This window comes from Parasteatoda tepidariorum, chromosome 10, assembly GCF_043381705.1.
Source record: "Parasteatoda tepidariorum isolate YZ-2023 chromosome 10, CAS_Ptep_4.0, whole genome shotgun sequence".
Lineage (NCBI taxonomy): Eukaryota > Metazoa > Arthropoda > Arachnida > Araneae > Theridiidae > Parasteatoda > Parasteatoda tepidariorum.
The window spans coordinates 35,252,275-35,273,349 of NC_092213.1; the positions used below are offsets into that span (position 1 = coordinate 35,252,275).

Genomic DNA, 21,075 nt, shown 5'->3' on the forward strand with positions numbered 1-21,075 from the left:
TTTTTTTTTCTTTGTATACATTTTAAGCTTTACCTTGGAATTAACCAGAAAAATCAGAAGACTTGTTAAAATTCAAAGTCATTTTAAAATAAGATTTAATTTTAGAAATCAATCTCTTTTACTCCTTCATTTATTTTAATGTTTTTATACCTTGTGCTTATCATTAAAATTATGATAAAGTTAATTTTCCATTTTTTTGTAAACTGAAAATTTATATTCATGATTAAATTCAAATCTATGCTAGAATCAAAATTTAAATAACAAGTTATTTTTAATTCAATATGTTTTTGAGGAGCGAAAAACCATTCTATGTCATTATGATTAAAATGTATCGACAAAATGTATTGCTCAGCATTAACAAGTTTAAAGGAGTAAAATTACAAAATTCATTAATTAGATTTTTTACATTTTAATACACTTTTTTTCTTTTTAATTAGTTTCGGACTGATAAATCATTTTTTGTTAACTAAATTGGTGTGGATGTAATAGTTAAATCATCGTCGGAAATAGTTTAGATAATTACAATTAGACAAATTACAATATTAAAATAATACAACAAACTTTAAAATATTAAATCAAGCAAAGCTTATGACTTTGCATTGGCTCGCCCCCCCAGTCAAAAAAAAGTTGGCACGCCACTGTTTTTTAACAATATATCTCTAAATAACTAAAACGAATTTTCACTTCCAACTCACCAGAATTTCATATTGACATTAATATCGTATGAAATACAGCAGATTTGATCTCAGAAATTATCTAATTTATTTCTTTTATTGAAAACAAAATTTTCCGTTTGAAAATATCACCTCGCAGAATAACATGTAGTAAGCAGCTTCAAACTTTCTAACCGGAACTAGAGCAGACATGCAGCTCGAGATTGTTATTGTTTACATTTATACTGTCTACTGAAAACACCATCCATTCGGGCTGAATATTTTTCACCGATCTTTTTTTCATTCGCGATTGAAACGATTGAATATGCCATCTACGTAAAAGACCGGCTCCATGTCTTGACACTCACTCTTTACCTCTTCTCAATTGTATGGGAATGTACTACGATATTTTTCATCTTCATATTATTTTTCATATTTAATTGTCAAAAATATATTTTAACATTTCCACGATACTTTCTTTTAAAACTATGTTTAATGCAATTTTCAGTTCCATATAGTTTCCTAACTTAAAAGTTTTCAATTTATCTAAATATAAAAGCAGAAACCAACGTACTTATTTCTCCTACGATGTTTCACACGCTAATGATAAAAGAATGTGAAGTGTTGCCATGGGTAGAGAGCTCTACACTACGTCATCTGTAGCCGATTTTGATCCCTAATTCTCATCGATTTTTTTGCGATGAGAAAAATTACAGGCAGGGAGAATGGACCTTTCGTGCAGTTTCTACATAAAGGGGCTAATTTTGCTAAATGCGGTAGACACTTGCGATAGCCATAGAGAAATGTGGAGTTACTTATTCTCTGCGGGAAAAGATTTTTAACCGATCAGGTTCTTATTTTCCTTCGACAGCTATCGAAATTGCCTGTACCGAATTAAGACCCTTATAATATGTAACTGAAGCAAATTCGATCGAACTACTGGTTTCTGCATGATTGATTCGAAAAAAAAGACTGTTTCCATATTCAACAGTAATGTTACGACCATTTCTTGTCATTTGCCCAGCACGATAATTTAACTTCGAAGGCTAAGTTCGATAAAAGTATTTTTGAACACTCATGAAGCAGATATTCTCCGCTTCTTGGCCACCAGAACAAGCCACATAATCTTTGCATGTCAAGCTCCTTTTAATGGTAGTGGCGGTGAGAAATCATGAGAATTGGACGTAGCTGTAATTTTTATTTCATTTCACAACCGTAGTTGAATATTGTACCCAATTTGGGGCTTATGACTACTAATGTTCAACTCCGTAGCCTTGCAATTTTGATCCCAATCCAGAAGACATGGAAACTTCTGAATCTAGTATTGGGAGAAGTTCTCCTTCGTGATGGACTTTTTCATGAAACTAATCCGCATTTGCGTTAAATGGAAAGGAAACTACGAAACCCTCCTACAGTTAGTTTAACGGCGAGTAGACTCTAACCCATGATCCGTCTCCATGCGTTCAAGCCGGATGCGGAATTCGTATCGATCAGCCATCGTTGGGATTCGAACTGGGTTCACCTAATTGGAAGGCAAACGCTCTGTCCCCTGAGCCACCACGGCTCATGTAGTTGTAATTGCAATTTATTTACGTCACACTAGAGCTGCTAAATGCGGTATTGGTGACGGTGTGGGAAGTATCCATGGGAATTATCCGAAGACATGCTATCACAATTTTGATAATCAGTAGAGAGAATGGCACCCCCGTTTCGGGATATCAACGATATGTGTGAATATTTTATGTTCAACAGTTTTACGAGAATCAACACCGCACACTCTCATTCCCATCACAGGCTGATCAAAATGGACACCCCCATACTGACAGTCAGTGGTACTTGACATTAGTGATCTACTGGGAAACGTTTTTTAACGATCAACAAGCAGGACTAGGATAGGAGTTAATTAGTTACTTTATTTACGTCGTACTAGAGCTGTGCAATGGGCTATTGGCGACTGCCTGGGAAGTATCCCTGAAGTTGATCCGAAAACATGCCATCGCAATTTTGATCATCTGCCGAGGGGATGGCTCCCCTGCTTTGGTAGCCAGACGACCTGGGTACGAAGTCGCACTAGGATAAAAAGATAATAAAACTTGGTTATATGTTACAAACACTCTGTAGAAATTTTATGTAAATAAATCGCTGATAGAACAATGGTATACTAGTTTTTGATTAAGAGAAGCTAAGATTTCGAATTGCTTAATGGCATTTATAAAGTAATTTCCGGATTGAAATTCGAAACTATGATTCGATCATCATCTGTAGTTGCTTTCAATTCATGTTTGTAGTTTGTAATTTATTAATTATAAAAATAAATTGCCAATATTTGATTTATTTATTAAGAAAACTTTTTTACCTGGTAATCGAAATTATATTATCTCATTGCAGTTCTTGAGGCGGATTTACGTTTTCCAATCAGATTAGATGTAAGTATTTTTGGATGCATAAGTATATTAAAATTGTACAATTATTAAAAATTACAAACTGTTATGTAAGACGAATGTTAAAAAGAGCTTTTTTCATATTTTAAAATATGTTATCAAAGTAAGTTAAAACGTTCATAAGGAGAATCCTAAAAATGAAGTCTAAATGATGTTTTGAAAGTCACAGTTAAAAATTCTCCGACAACTCACATTTTTTTCATTGGTGAGGAAAGAATATTGCACACATAACCTACCGAAAGAGATAAATTAATACGACGGTCAGCATCGAACAGTGATCGAACATGCATTAAGAATGGTTCCTCGAAAACTCACTACCGTTTCTGAGGAAATTATTCTTAGTAGTGAGAATTACTCTTTTTTTACTCTTCGGCCACCGCGCATGCATTAGAAGAGTAATATTTCATAAATTTTTGTTTTAGAAAACTTTCGTTGGCAACGGTGCTGTCCTCCATACTGTGTATATTTTCCCATCCCCGCATTTGTTGCTGTAAAACTCACAAAAATCGTGTAAATATGTCTAAGAGAGGTACGTAACAATCTTATTAATCTAATACTATATCATCTATATATTGTAATTTATGTATTCTGATTTATATATTATGTTTTAATAAAATGAAATATGATTATATTTACCTTTTATATAGGATACATTTATAATTATAAAACTAAGCTAAAATTCCTGCTTAATTCTTTCCTATATTGTGGCTTTATACATGGCGTTTCGCTATTATTTTAAAACCTTTTCGTTTCTCATTATTTAAATTATATTTCAGGTCGTGGTGGTACTTCTGGGGCTAAATTTCGTATATCCCTTGGTTTACCAGTAGGAGCTGTAATTAATTGTGCAGATAACACAGGTAAACTTGTTGAACTGGATATTTCATATTTATTAATGGTTTTATATTCGTCTACATATCTATTCTTCTGCACTGTAATCTTAATATCTAGAAGTATTGTTTTGATGCGTTACTTTCGAAATTTTTTCTAAAGATTCCTAATTTTGAGATTCGGAATAGTTCACCGATTCTATTTCATAAGTTTGTGTTCAGATATTATTTATGTAACTTGTGAAGTGATGTATTTTAAATCAGATATATTTTCTCCTTAATATGAACTTTGCTTTTGCTGCTTTGATCACGATGTCACTATAAATTGAAGATATGAGACACTTAAGAATTGTGATTCGCTCAATCTTTAAGAATGAATCTTTCATAGCAGAGTTTGGCTTAAGGGATTTAATTGACGTATGGGATTTTAGTACTGGCTACTGAATACAGACACAAAATAACGAATCGTGACATTTGGTCAGATATTGTATATTAAAATCATTATAATTGTTCTTGATACATCTGTGTAATTGTGCATAATTGTGGAAACGATGACTTGCAAAGTACAAGTTTTAAAGCATCATTCATACATCAACATCAGTTGTGCTTTGTTGATACTTAAGGCTATACCAATTACTTTTTTCAACACTTAAAAATGAAATAATTTAATTATTAAAAGATATTTTTATATTTAAGAATACGATAAGTTTGTCTAAGGAATCAATTTAAAGGTTGTTTAGAAGTGATGATCCTAGAATTTTATTATTATATCAGGCGTGAATTACTTCTACAAATTTATTGTTTATCTTCTGACATATTTGGAGTTTCAGAAATCTAAAGTGTAAATTTCAATACTTTATGCAAAATCTTGTTAGTGAGACATTTATTCTGTGTCTTTCTTCCTCTATCTTCATATTCCAATTAGTAACAAAGTTCTATTCCAATTAGTAACAATTCTATCGTTTTTCATTGTATTTTCAAGCAATACAAAGTTGCCATAATTTTTTTAAATATTGCTTTGTTTAATACAAAATTGTTTCAACCTGTTAATCTCACAACCTGCATTTAATTAGCCCCTCTTTGAAGCATCTGATTCTAGATAAATGTGCATGGTTTTATCACCTTTTTTCAGTTATTGTTGTGAATTTTTTTTTCCAATGACTTGCAAAGTGCAAAAAATTGAAGTGTGATTTTTCAAAGGATATACAATTCTTATTGCTTAAATGCAAACTAAAAACATGTAACTGAATAAAGCAACTGCTCAAGATAAAACTATAAAGTTTTCAGATGATTATTAGGTTATTAGAACAAAAGCACTGTTAATATATTTCCATTTGTTGAGGTTTTTTATACTTGTAAATATACATTTTCAGATTATTAGGCAATATTTTTATGTAGTATATAATTTTATGTAGCTATAATTAGAATCAGAATGAGGTCTGATAAATTTTATTTATATTTATTATTTACAATTTAAAGCTAAATCTAATCTGATGTACTTTTTGGTGCAATTCAGTTATGACAGAATAAATTCAGGCATCATTCAAACAGCAGTGCATTCTTTTTAGTGTATTGTTGCCGCATTGGTGCTACATCAAAATACATTTTGAATTCATGGAGGGAAATTTGTTTTCTCTCTTTGATTTTTGAACTGTGATATATTGATTTCTTTAAGAGATAAGAATTATTAGTATTTGACTTTATTAAGTTTTCTCTCGATGTTTTTGTGAAAAAGGGACAGTGTGCTAATTTTTTTGAAATGCAACAAGAATAATAAGCATACTGACACTTAAGTGTTTTTGCATCGGAATGTGAACTAAGTAGTAGTTGGTATGTAATATAGTTTGTTTACTATTGATCTTGGATGTCCATATTTAGTTAAATGCCATTTTATGATTTGACCAACTATCATTTATCAAGTGTTTTACTTTATTTAAGTACTGGCAGACTGGTTTCCAGTTTTAAAAAAAATTATAATTGAAAGAAAACTGGTCTCTTCAAGACCAAATGATTTTTATGAATAATTATGATACATTAGAGAAAAATTTATAAATTAAATAATGATCATTTTACTCCCGTAATATTTTTCCACAATATCCATATTTAACTCTTTTCGTGTCAAACTTTGGGCCACTGTGTTTGATTTTTGACAACAGACAAAACTGCATTGAAAGATTTCCTACTGTCACTGTAATCAGGGGTCTGTTTAGAAGAAATTTTGAGTCCATTAACGGACCCTTCACAAAATATCTTTTCATAAGAACGAACTCTTCACAAAATATTTTAACTTAAAAACGGACCCTTCACAAAATAATTTTATCTCTTAATCGTACCTTCACAAATTTGTTTATCTTCATTATTGTTTTGTTAATCAATAAACCCTTCCCAGGAAGTGGGGGGGAGAGAAAGACAGATGTAAATGAACTAAATTTTGTCTGCGGCAGACGCTTCTTCCTTTATCGTCTGAAATTAATATTCTGCGTTGAGCAGTATAGGCTAAATACCAAATATTTGTATGTTGCATCGCTAATTTAGTAGCTGCAATTGCTGTTTATTTTTTAAAAATTAATTTTTTTAATTATAATTTTGCAGTGTTGAGCATAATCTTTTATGTCTTTACAATTTAAAAACTCATTGAAAAAGTATTTTTTGCAATTACGGACCCTATTTGCACAAATTCACAAAAGCGGACCCTGGTTGAAAAAATGTGACTTAACGCTTGTTCACCCTTTACAATTACGAGTAATTTTATTTATTAAGTTATTCACAATTATTTCCACATTATTATTTATTTATTAAGTTGTTCACAGTTATTTTATTAAGTTATTCACAAATTACGAGTAATTTTTTTTCACAATTTTACAAAAACGGACCCTTCACAAAATGTCTGGACAGACCCCTGGTAATAGTTTATTTTTGTTGTAAAGCGATAGTAGTCTCCAGTTGTTTGCTTTTTTTTTTTTTAAATTTTATAAGTAGTAAAGTAACCTCAAGTTTCTGTGTCTATATTATCTAACTATGGAGATGGTTCGAAAGCCTGTTCAGTAAAATGATCATTGCACAGTCAAAGCTCTTTGGTTGGCCCCCAATTTGACTGACTGCTTTAAATAGCCTCTATTAAAGATAATAATGTGCAGAATGTATCATATGATTCACTTTTTTTTTTCTTCGTAGGAGCCAAGAACCTATATATCATTGCTGTAAATGGAATCAAAGGTAGATTAAACAGATTGCCTGCTGCAGGATGTGGTGATATGATTGTAGCAACAGTCAAAAAGGGAAAGCCAGAATTAAGAAAAAAGGGTTTGTATTGTTTAGTCTCCTTTTTTTTTTTTTAAATAGTCTTTGTTTTATTATTGCTTTCTATATGCATAGCTGCGTGCTCTGCTGCATTTTCCAGCTTATTGCAGGGTTTATGAATTTTTATTGGTTTTTCAGCAGGGTAGCCAGCCACCACTTTCATCCCTGATTTAAGGAGGCGGATTAGAGAAACCCAATCCGCCCGAACGGAAGTCGGACTTAAAAAACATTTTCTCCCTGAATGATACATGGAGCTTTGGCGGGTACTTAGTTGCCTTGACATATTAGTAACTACGTTGAAATGTGCTAAAATCGTGATTCTTATTCAGAAGATTTTAATATCAATCATCTATTTTTGTATTCAACTGATTTAAAAGTAAAGTGTTGCAATTCGTTTTTAAGGTATTTAAAAATCGTACTTGCAATTCCCATTCCCGCAAGTTTGACAAATTGGTGACGTTTTCATCATAAATCACCCAGAAGCAGAAAGTGCCTAAAACTGTGGCGCACGTCGCAGAACAAACGAGGTCCTGCAGAACAATTTGTATCTTGAATAAGTGACAGCGTTTTCCTGCAAAAAGGCTGTTACTTATTGAAGATACAGATAGTCAAGTTTTTTTTAAATGATATTTGAAAAGTTTGCTTTGGTTTAAAAAATAATGTAGCATATCTGTGTATGATCCTGCATTTTAATTAATGAAAATATAGTATTTTAACGTAAAGTTGACTTTTTTTGACGCCGTGAAATGCTTGCGTAACATTTGTATAATTAATAAGTCCTGTTGCAGAACATTCGAAAATATTCTGCTTATGGGATAAATCACATAAAATGCTATATTAAAACATTCAAAAAATTTTCTGATGTGGAAATTATTGCTAGTTTCATGTTTTGCCGAAACGCTGAAAGGGACTATAAACTACTATTTCCATGGTTGCTTCTAAAAACCAAAAGTGCATGCATTTTGTGTCTAGTTTTTTAAAAAATAAATTGTGTCATTATGTTCCAAATAGCTTATATTTTGTGTCAGTTCCTATGTAACAAATTGTGGTTTTAATCCTGACTTTTGTAGTAATGCCTGCTGTGGTTATTCGCCAGCGGAAACCTTATAGGAGGAAGGATGGTGTGTTCTTATATTTTGAAGATAATGCAGGTGTTATAGTAAATAACAAAGGGGAAATGAAAGGTAAGTTGAAAAGTGCTACACCTTTGTATACTGAAGTCCTGTAAACTAGACTAAGTGCTTTAAAGAATTTGCTAAAAATATTTTATCAAAAAAAGAAAAATCAAACTGATTATATATCCGGCCATTGTTTCAATTCCAATGTTTTTTCATGTTGAATTGTTCTGTCAAAAGTTCGAGTGTATTGCATAAAATAGTCACAAGTGAAGACATCAATTTTGTAATTCAAATCATGTAAAATAAAGGGGGTTTAGTGTTAAAAATAAATATAATACAGGAAGTAATTCAGAAAAATTTATCCTCCCTATGAACCTTGTGATACAGTGTTTTTTTATTATTATTTATTTATTCATATTGGACTCGGTTGAGTACGTTTCCATCGTAGTACAGAGATCAAACACTTGCGTTGCCACTTTTTGATGTGTTTGATTTGTGACATTTCTATTGCAGTTTCATGGCCTTTGATTATGACTTTTTTCAGGGGTTATTCATTTTTAGGTGCTATTAACAGGGATGAGATTCTTCAGCGGATTCGCGGATTTCCGCTTTTTTTTTTTTNGATTCTTCCGCGGATTCGCGGATTTCCGCTTTTTCTCAGATTTTTCCATTTTTCCCGCTAATTTCCGCTGAAATTTTTTTTAGCCCAAGTTAAAATGTTTTATGAGGAATTTAATTTTCCGCGGAGAGAAATTGTTGAAGTCCCTTTTCCTCCCTCTGAAGTTTCTCTAAAAATCATTTCCTTGGGATAAAACTGGTTGACCTTTATACAGGGATGAGATTTTTTTGTCTCTCGAATTTCAGCCATTTTATCAAAATCTCCGATTCTCTAAAAGTTTCGTTTTTTTTTAAAATAAATATCCCGTTTTTTTTTTAAATTCAGTCATTGAAGTAAAATAATTATATTTATTTACGATTTTCAAAGATAAACAGAAAATTCAATCNTATTTAAGGTCCAGAGCAATCGGCATAAAATTTGAGCCGATGATTAAAGATTTAGAAAGTTACGCGTTAAATTCATTTAGGGTCACCAATCTGTGGTGATTAGATTAAATAATATTAAATAAATTGATTCAATAAAATTAATAATCACAACAGTTTAATAATAATTAAAAAAAGAAGAAATCATATTAAGTTACAATGTAAAAGACTGACAAGATTAACGACAGCAGCATTTTTAGAGAGGTGAATGTTCACCGGCTAGCAAGCCCGAATATTTACCTGATTTAAAAGTTGAACGTTGCGATTCTTATTCAGGCGATTTAAATATTGTACAGTGCGATTCTTACTTACGAGATTTAAAAAATCAATATCGCAATTTGTACTTACGAGCTTTTAAAGCCCTATGTAGCAATTCGTATTCACGTGAGCTTAAAATCCAATATCATGATTCGTTTTTGTGGTTGTAATATCGCATCGTGATATCGCATCGTGAAAATTATGCATCGTGATCAAAAAATTTAAAAATCATGATTTGTGTTTTCGCATTTTTTTAAATTCGATGTAGAGTTTCATATTTACGTGATTTAAAAGTCTCGTATCGGGATTTATATTCACATGGTTTACAAGTTTAAAAATCGAACTTTTTTGTCAAATTTTTGTTTATATATATATATTTTCCGTTTTTTTTTTTTTTTTTTTTTTTTTTTTTTTNTTTTTTCTTTTCTTTTTTTTGTTTTTTGGATTTCCTCTTTTTTACTTTCTGACTACTCTCATCCCTGTATTAAGTGGTTTTTTTTTTAATTACATGCGCTATTTGACGTGTTCAATCATGTTCGGCTTTTTGCTCGTTTTGTTTCTATTTTCCCCGATGTTTTTATAAAATTTAATACCAACTTTCGAATTTGAGTTGTTTCTTTAAGCGTTCGACGATGTTACTTTGTTTGATAATACTTTTTATACTTTACATGAGTAGTGTTAAATTCAATCTAATTTAGTGAGTTAGTTGATAATTAATTTCAATGTCCAGCGCTGGGCCCATATCCAAGAGGTCGTGGGTTCGATCCTCGCCGGCCGAAGACTCCCCGTGTAGTAAATGGTGACTGATGCACGTTAAATCTGTCGAGTCTCAAAGTCCTCCATGTTCCCGCAACAAATTAATACCTCTGGGGGTAATGATCCAGGAGTTTCCTTGTCTTCTGGATTGGTTCAAAATTACAAGGCTACGGAATAGAACGTAAGTAGTCATAAAATAAAGTTCCTTGTTTGATAAAGTGGTTTGCTACCTCTTTCACATCCTATTAAATTATTCAAAGCAAACCAATTCTTTTTGTGTCATAACATCTTAAACCTGTAATGTAAAATGATATAATTTTTTAAAAAAATTGCAGTCAGTGCTAAATAATTATTGATACATGTTCAAACGTGTAAAGATGTACAATCGTTTTTATTACAAATCTTCGTTTTTGAGAAGTACTTTAAAGGGTTACTTGTGTGTACTAATGTGTATCATTTCTCATTATAGGTTCAGCTATAACAGGTCCTGTTGCTAAAGAGTGTGCAGATTTGTGGCCAAGGATAGCTTCAAATGCCAGTAGCATAGCATAATACTTGTAGAAAAAATCATAAAAAAAGCCTGTCCATGAATAAAACTTATGAATGGGATACATTAGTTTTACTTTGACATTTTGACACATTCATTTTATGGGAGGGGATTTAACCCTGCACGCGTAAGAATTTGGCATAATAAAGTTATGAGGACTAGATTTGTTACCCTTAAATTATAATACTACAAGTAAATCCTAAGTGAGAAGTATAGGATTCCAATCCTAGACTGAAGTATTAGCTGATCTAGAGAACAATGGTTGGGTAGCAGGTTGACCTGGTTAGATTCATAAATAAAGTGACATGTTTTACTTTCTAATGATATGTTGGATTTATTTTAATGTAAGCAATGAAGAACTAGTCTCAAATTTCCAATTTTTTTAATTTCATTGGTTCATGGGGACAATTTTTTTTTAACTAAGTGGTGATATTATTAGAAAGGAAGGGGGAAAGTTGAAGACTGCTATTGGCTTGCGTCATGAGTTTAACACAGTCTGTTTTTAAAAACTATATGAACAAATCGATTATACTTTTTCTATGAGAGGTGGAAAGAGATTTCAGTACTGTCAAACATGAGGGGGGGGAAAGGGGGAGGGTCTCTGGTTGCTTTGTCACATGAAGCTACAAGAACTTATTTTAACTGTTTTAGTTTTTGAAGACTTGATTGCTACCCTTTTTGGTATTTTAAAAATTCTGTATTTTTATTATGGTACAAAGTTTTGAATCACGCTCGAATATACACTTGGCCCCTATTTCATCGTAAAAGTTTTTTTCACGCAGTTATTGCTCTTTGCTCCCTTGTAGTTTTAAAAGTTTCTATTTTTAATATAGCATGCGAATTTCAAATAACTCATTTCAATACTTACTTTGTGGTGTACTTTATTTACATTGATTTCGTTGTAAATTACACTTTTTTTTGCAATTGTTCCATTTAACTGCGATGTTATTGCAACACATGTTTCCAATTGACCTTTTTTTTGTATAGAATTTCGTGCCCGTTTCACTGTAATCAAACTAATTATTTTTTTGTCGGCTGGTGCAATGTGTTTCCTGTGAGCGTTTTTTGGTACAACTTTTGTATTTGTGTAAACTTATGCGGAAAACGACAAATCTCTCTTCCCTATATTTATATACATGCAGATAAATTTTTGATAAAAAGGGGGGAATTTTTGTGTAGATTCTGAAAAGCAGTAAAGAGTGATTGGAGAGAGATGAGCTGTGACGTACGTCGCAGAACAAACGAAATCCTGCAGAACAATTTGTATCTTGAATGGAATTCTCTTTAGCTTTGACCACTTGCTGTTTTCCTGGAGTGATGTTGCTTTAAAAGAGAAACATTTGACACCCTGCACAAATTTCAGCACATTTATCAGTATTCTCCCTCTCCCGTATCTTTGCCATTCTGAGGAGGAAATTAAAGAATAAGCTTTTGGCTATAACATTTTTATAAAATGGGTGTATCAGTGTTTAGCAGACAGCAGGAGAAATCGATCACCTATTTTATCAAGAAAGCTTCTAAATCAAGCCGTAAAAGAATTAAATTCCGAGATTTCCAATTTCATAAAGTTTATGACTTTTATATTTTCCATTCCCATTTCAAAAGCAATTTGTGAATCGTGGGGATCCACGATTGACAGAATTGTTTCTGAAAGACCAAATGCTTTTGATGGAGATGAAGAAGTTGTTGGAACAACAGCCAGCGAATGTTTGTGTTTGCAAATGGTGCACCATTTGGGCACTTGTCCCTTCGAAAGATTTTTAAGGCAGCCCTTATTTTAATGTTCGGATCTTCATATCATAGGTATTTTATTTATAATTTATCATCTTCGTCATTAACAAAAGTTGTACTTCAAAAGTGATTGAAAAAATAACAAATCAAGAATGTTTGCCTTGGTTTAAAAAATAATGCAGTGTATCTGTGTATAATCCTAATAAGTGAAAATATAGTATTTTAACGTAAAGTTGACTTTTTTTCGCAATGAAATGCATGCAGAACATTTGTATAAATTAATAAGTCCTGTTGCAGAACATTTGAAAATATTCTGCTTATGGGCTTTTTGTTATATACTCTTATTTCATGGCATGTAACAAAACTGAAATTTAGTAAATTCTTTTTATATAAATGCTTATTCTTGCTAATTAACTTCCAACAAAAATTTGGATATTGCATTAATTTCAGAACATTTATAATAATTAAGGACAACTTTGAGCCCTGAAAAAGAAATAATGTACTGTTTGTCTAAGATAGGTACTCTGACTGCTACTTAAGTCTGCGGTAGTCTGGTGCTGTTGAAACAAGAGGGCATTTTAGGGAGAGTAGCTTCGATGAACAAGGTCTCTTCTTTCGCTGAAACCAGTACCCCTACTTGAAATTATCATACCTCATTTCATTTCTATCTTAGACAAACAGTATTTACCCTCAATGATGTCCAATCTTGCGTATGGCCCTTTGTTATTTAATGTACTGTGCAAGTGGCTCTTGGGGGAAGGTTGAGTGCTCCTAAAGTAGGCTGTGGGTTTTACAATATAGATCAGGACATTGTGCTAAACAAAAATCTCATACCTAGATTATTTTTAATGAGGGGAAACTAAGTAAATAAAAATATATACAACAGTGGTAGATAGGTATAAGGTGATCAGGATTGATTTTAACAACTATGCACCCTGAAAATCAGTGTAGAAGTGGCTATATTTTAAACTAAGGATGTAGTTTTTCTGACTACTACTAAAATGTTAATATTTGCCGCAACAAGTATGGTTATTCATCTCTGGCGGAAAAAAAAACATCTCTTTATGGGACAACCTCCTAGCTTTAAAGATCAGAAATTGTGGGAGATTGAGAACAGATTTCTATTCTAACACATATACTTCTCTGACATCACATACTTGATTTAATTTTGCGTTAACGTCTTCTTCTGTAAATAAAATGTATGTTAAAAAATAATGAATCAAAGTAGTTATTTAAATTTTATTTTGGCAAAATTTGTGAAAGGAAAAAGACATGTAAGATGAGCATTTAGATGAAATTCATATATGAATTATTTGGAACCATGACGGTATAAAAATCTCATCAGTTTTACATTCAAGTTGAATGGCATATTTCATGAATTGCATATTCAAATACAGTTAAGCTCTGATTTTTTCTTTACTACACCAGGCATTAACTTAACTTGGCAGTGTTAAATAATATTCAAATAGCATCTGTATGTATGGTCTTTGTATTAGTTGAAATTAAGAACAGAAAAATGTTAATAACTCTAACACATTAATTTTGTAGTAAGTGATAAATTGTTCTCACTTTAATGATTAGGACTAATTTACATATACATAAAATACAAAAATTAATATACTTTATCACCAATAATTGAAATTCCAGTTCAGTTTCTATCATTAAACAAAGTGTTTTAATAATATTTCAGTTCACAAAATAAGTAGATTAATGTTTTAACATCAAGAAAATTTTTATTTTAGATTTTACTTTTCTATAATTGCAAATATTTAAAATGGAAATTGCTGTAAATATTACTTTGGTCTTAAAAACTAAAATTACGTTCTAAACCTTCATCTGCAATTTGTCTCTGTAATGCATATTTTTGACCATAATTATTTAAAATCAACAGCTACAATACTGCCAAGTTAAGTGATGCTCAATTGATTCAAATAAACTTATCAGTCTAAGGTGAGGTTATCATTGGTGATTAATAATAACTACCCGCTTGAGGAAATTATTTAAACACTTTCATATTGCTTGGCACAGTAGGACAAAAAAGGAAAAATAAATTATAAGATCAAACAGCATATGTCAGCTAGTCATTTTAGTTCTTTTCTTTTTAAACAATTCAAATATGTACCTTTTAGAAATAGTGCTAGAGGTGTTCCCTCTTCCAAAAAAGCTCCTTTCTTCGAGTTAACAAGTCACAAGAATATTTTGTCATGGCACCTTTAGTAGGTTAAGTGATCCAATATACTCCATTTATATTGCTGTACCAATTATGTAAAATTGAGTGAAATAAATTTGCTGCCTACTCACTTTACTTCATAATAAATTTTAATGCATTCAAATAATGATATTATATATTGAGAGTTAAGAATTGAGTATCATTTTTTCTCATTTTAGTTCAGTTCTTATCAATAAATGAAGTGGTGATCAATATTTGCTTTTGATACTTAGATTTTAAATTTATTTAATATAAATAAAGAAAATATGTGATGCTCAACTGCTATTTTAAAAAAAATTGCTACATTAAAAGACAATCTGTCATCAAGTTTGCATTTTAAATAAAAAAAAATAAATACCATATAGATAAAAATTAGAATAATAATAAACTGTGGCATTTAATATTACATTATGTTAACTCTTAGAGTCAAATATAATTTGATTTGCATAGATACAAGATTGTCAAGTTTTTGTGATAATACCTATATTATGTCGTTACCATATCACATTCATTGTTACATTTTAATAAAAGTCTAGGCAGGATTGTGAAGAAAATAATTTATTTAAAATGGAAATTCCTGAATGGAGAAATAATTTATAAATAAGCTGACGTTATGGGGAATTTAAATTCAATAAATGATCCTAAATTTTTAAATTGCTCAATTACACTAATTAATTCAAAATTATCTTATTCTATATTATGAATCATATTTTATTATACTCTGACAAAAACGAATTACTATTAACAAGTTGCTAACTTAATTAATTCACAACACTTTTATTTAAAATTATTGAAACTGTTAAATCTAATTAATTGCAATATTTATCTAGACAGAAAACTTGCAGGGAATTAACATAAAAATAAACAAATATTTAAGCAAGCATTCGTTTTTATTTTTTTTTTTAAAAAAATCTATCCACTTAATTTGAGGGGAAAAAATGCCCTACTGTGCACGGCATAATTGCACTAGTCTCCTAAAAGTTAAAACTACATCACTACAAATTATTCAGAAGAAAGAAATTTGCTGAAATTTTAAAGCTGCATTACTTTACAACTATGAAAGTCTAATTTCTAAAAAGTAGGAAGGAATCAAGATATTGCAGTATATATACAATTAAAAGCTATAGAAAATTTCAGAATAAACAATTATAAAAGCCATCAGAATTAATTAAAAAACCACGTGTATTTACATAACTTTCATAAACCAGAAAACCAAATATACATTAAGCAAGGAATATACACATTTTAAATTACCTCATTAGTAAAAAGAGGTGAGTACTTAATTAGCATGAGAAGAAATAAAATTTGTTAGGAGTCAAATGTAACTTGTATTGTGAGTCAACAAAAAAATTGCAGTCTTCCCTGTTTATTTGTTATGAAACAGCCATTATTTCAAGTTTGTTTACTCTGCTCAAATCACACTACTAAAGCTATTTCTCCATTTAACCTCGTTTTGGGTGATGTATAATAACATGTCAAGTTAAAATGAGTATGAATTTCCATTAAAATTCTTAACTTATCATTAAAAATTTCATGAAGCTTTGAGGCCAATTTTTGTTTCATTTACAAAACTTTTTTTTCTTTTGAATATTGTTCTTAGTGAAATACAAAACTAGTGAAAGTCTTTATTTAAATATATTTACTTTATTTTTATCATGTAATTTTTTAAATTAATAGTTTCAATAATTTGCCTTCAACCATTTTTCACACTAAAACTGTAAATGAAGCAGAAAACAAATATACTAAAATTTTAAATATTGACATTTTCTTGTATGTTGAATGGGATACTATGATAAATTAATTTGAGAAAGTTTATAGAAATATCAGAAAATTATATAAAAAATTCAATTTTCCATAAAAAAAAAAGAATTACTTTATTTGGTAGATTAAATAGATGTTCTATACTTTGTGTGTTCTCGAATAAACATTTCTAATATTCAAATTAGCTAAATAATAATACAGTTCAGAAAATAGAACATAAGAAAAATGTTCGGTAATTTTTGTCCCCCTTAAAAGCTGTCTTATTTAAGGATTTGGAATAACAATTTAACATTCTATACTTAACATGATTTTAAATAAGTTAATTATTCTGAACATTTAAACTTAGCGACTGTATCTTGCTTATTCATTTTAGAAAATTGTTTACTAAACTTTTTCCATGCCAAACAGGTTATTAAGTTAAATGTTTCAAACACAAATAAGCAAAATAATGCTGCTGATAATATCAAATTTAAATTCAGAAGAATATACACCACGAAGCTTAACAAGTTTGAAAAAATGCCTTTTCACTTAAAAATCTAAGGATTTGAAAGACAAGTTCTTAAATAAGTTAAATCTTAACACTAAGAAAGTAAACTAATAAACCAAACTATATCCAATTTTCAAATTCAGAATATTGCTTGCAAAATGCTTTTTTTGAGGCTTTGAAAAAATAAATTAATGTTCAATAGTTATATGCTCAAATATAAATTACATAAATATTTCTTTTTTCTAATTAAATAAGCCAAATAATACAATGAACTTAATCATGTTTCCAAGTTCAGAAAAATGTCATTTAACATATTTCCTGTAAGCGCTTCAAACATAACCATGCATGAAAAAAGATTTTTTTTCAATGATACAATTAAACATAATATGTATTTTGATAATTATTTTAAGAAATATCAAAAATGATTTCATAATTGCATGCTTGTACAGAATAGATTGGAAGGAGAAAAAAAAGGAAGTAATAAAATAAATTGTTGAGGCTGTAACACTTCTTTACTCAGACAATAAACTGTATTAATTCTAATCCTTCATGCACCACTAATATTATTTCCATACAGCATTGAAACAAAACAAAATATACTATCGGAAATAGTCTGTCACTGTAACTAATCCTAAACTCTCAGCTTTCTATTTTGATCATTTTTAAAAGTTTTGTATTGATCCATTAACACTTTCAACTAGCTATTAAACAAAGTAGTAAATGTTTAACATTAATTAAAATTTTATGCAGTGTAAGTACCAAATTGAAAATTTTATGAAAAATTCAAAACACTAAATATTAAAAATTAAAAAAAAATTTGTCAAAGAGTAAAATAGACATTTAATGGGAGAGAAAGTGATGATAATTTTTTAATACTTTGAAAAATAAAGCTTAATAGAGAATTTCAAGATGTCCTCTTATTATTTTATTATTCTTAACAGTAGGAATCCTTCAGGTAAATTTAATAACTGTGCATGGAATGTATTACATGAAATACTTAAAAACCTATTTCAAACACTTATAGCATTTAAATGAATTCCAATTTTGTAATACAAAGTGTCGACAGATAAATTCCATGCTTCTATACAGAAATATGGTCTCGCTTGTTACAATAGCAGCAGACAGACCTAGCCTTTTAGCGTCTGGAGTTCTCCTCAAATGCACACAATAAGAATTAGAGATATTTATAACACTAATTCCAAATATTTAGTGTCAGAGGAAAATCTGGGATTTTAGATTTACAAGATTTAAATACATTAATTTAGATCCTTACATTTTGTGCAAATAATAGAAATTTTACAGCAAAATTAATGAGTACACTAAGTGCATTGCATGAAATAATAATTTGAAAAACCATTTTATTATTAATAAACTGCAATGAGCAATTTCTAACTTCAAATTTATGCTGCATACTATTCTTAAGGCTAATACAGCTATATGCAGTATAAATTTGAATTTATTATACCCTTTGAAAAATTTCCTTCATTAAATTTGAAAAATAGTTTATTTTCGAAATCACTATTTAAGCCTCAACAAGTTATTTTCTATAATTTATTATACCAGTTTAATTTAAGACAACTATTTTATGCAACTCAGTGAAAGACTGAATAAGCTTATTTAACATTTATTAAGTTTCATTTGTATACAGTTGATTATAGGATGTGTGATTTTAACTTATCATACACATTTAATTTTAAAATAATGTTGGATTATAATTTAAAAGAATGATATAAACAGTAATAAAAAAATTTATCTAAAAGTATTAATCATATTTTGTAAAATCTGTATAAGGAAAACTGCTTGCTAAAATTTTATAAGTGACAATTTTGACTAACAATATAATCAAAATTTTAATCTCAAATATAATAGGATATAACCATATTTAAAAAAAAAAAAACACACACACACAAATGAAAATACGAAAAAGAAAAATTACAACTCTGAAAATAATTAAAAATACACTCAAAAGTAAATACACACGAAAACAATACATTCTCAATATCACTTCATAAACATAAGATATGCAAAATAAATTTATTCATTGTCAAAAACGTACCATAGCAAAAATAATAATTATTACTAATGGAGTAATTTTAAAATTGAGTATTATTGAGCCTAATCATCTAACTATTAAGATCATCAATATCCGATATCACAAGTCAAAAAAGTTACGCATTTCCAAGTCTCTGTATTAACTAGGAGCAGGGGCAAAAATGGCTATTTCATCATCATTTGCAACAGCTTGCTGACGGCCTTTCTTTTTCGCAGCTAGTAATTGCTTACGAGCTTCCTCCCTTGCTTTCATTAATTCTGAAGATTTAGCAGATCGCTTAGGAGTAGTAGGATTCGACCTAGATACAGCATTTGCCACAGAATGTCGGAACTTAGGTTGCGATGTTGCAGGCTGTAAAATAGAAACACAATCTAAATTTATTTATCAGTAATACTTAAGAAAATGAAAATATTTAATCAGAAATACGGTTTAAAACTGTCAGTTATGTTAAGAGTTGAATGATAATAATTACTGAATTTCAGAGTTTAATATAATAAACTAAAATCTAGTATTTATATTTATTATTACATTACTTTATTCTTTATTTTATATAAATATTTGATATACTGCACTCTTTATATTTAATATAAACAAAATAATATATCTTTACAAACAATGAATTAAAAAAGTTTGTTACAATTACATGGAGTTATATTTTTCAGTTTAATTAAACAAAATGTCATTAAGTAATTACTAGAACTAATATAGACGTTTTTTTAGTTTCTGCTAGTTTTTACCGGTTATAACCAGTTTCTGCCGGCAAAAAGCCAACCCTGGGTGTGACAAACAATACCAAAGCAGGAGAGGAAAAAAAGAATTTATTGAACACAGTTAGCTTATTATTTTTTATCCCCCCAAGTCATGTTTATTTTTAAGTTACCTTAATTACTTGCAACCTTTAAACTATGATCCATTTGTTTTGAAATAGGCATATTGAAATGCATGCACTTGACAATTATACTTTAAACGTATGCTTAAAATAAAAGTGTTGATGTAATGTTACTAGATACAATCATACCTAGATATAATATGATATAATTAATACGCATAAAAAAATGCCTGAGCAAATAACATTTACTGGGGCATGTATTTTAAAACTGACATGCCTGCACTGCATGTAAAAATCTTGAGATGTATCAAGCCTTGACAAATACGCAATTTGGAAAATAAAATTCCACCTGAAGTGAGACTCAAAAATCACAATAAAAATTTTGGGTATGTTTAATTTTACCCAGTGCTTATATCCTGGTCTGTTGATTGATATATTTTTTGTTTCATACCTTTTTGCCCCAAAACAACTATCAAATTGTACTTAAAAACATAAATACTTATTCAATGATTTGGTTAAGGAAAAAATTTTGAAAAAAAAATCAGAAAATAAAAATTTTCTTTTTTTTAAACAAAATTTAAAATTAACAAATTTTAAATTAATTTATAAGAAAAAAATTAAAACATTCAAATCAATCTATTTTAGAAAATGAGTTTTCTTCAAAAAGAATTGCATATAATACAATTCATTATTAGGTTCATCAGGTACTTTTGTCTTAATTTTAACAACAAAAAAAATTCATTCAATTCAAACATTTGTTTTCTTTACAACACTGCAAAAAAAAAAAAAAAATTAATAACTTCTATAGTGTGCTATGTATGACTATGAAATGTTTGATTACAAGTTTTCATTATATAATAAGAAAGCTCAAAACAATTGAAATTATTTCACACTTACTATGGAATTTGAATTAAACTACTTTAACTTTGTCAACAAAAGCAACTAGGTGTAACTTTAAAGAAATAAACAAAAAAATATACATATATCATAACTAGGGCTGCAGGTTTGTCGCGGCGTGAATTTCTGCGAAATTGTCATCTTTTTTCCTAAAATCCGCAAAT

General features: G+C 29.6%; 2 protein-coding genes across 2 annotated transcripts in view; one reads left to right on the top strand and one right to left on the bottom strand.

Annotated features, from left to right (window-relative positions):
• Positions 1 to 3,528: 3,528 nt before the first annotated feature.
• On the top strand, positions 3,529 to 11,006 carry LOC107447984 (ribosomal protein L23; the record flags this gene model as incomplete). Its single annotated transcript, XM_016063048.3, is given in 5 exon segments — positions 3,529 to 3,623; positions 3,871 to 3,954; positions 7,099 to 7,227; positions 8,295 to 8,408; positions 10,867 to 11,006. Coding segments are annotated over 5 exon segments (423 nt in total). The 3' UTR covers positions 10,950 to 11,006.
• A 2,894-nt stretch (positions 11,007 to 13,900) lies between these two features.
• The window catches only part of LOC107447953 (uncharacterized), a 28,744-nt gene continuing 21,569 nt past the window's right edge, over positions 13,901 to 21,075 (bottom strand). Inside the window, exon 9 of the mRNA XM_043044280.2 lies at positions 13,901 to 19,536. Coding sequence (XP_042900214.1) covers positions 19,324 to 19,536 — 213 coding nt within the window. The 3' untranslated portion in view covers positions 13,901 to 19,323. The remainder of the gene's footprint in view (positions 19,537 to 21,075) is intronic.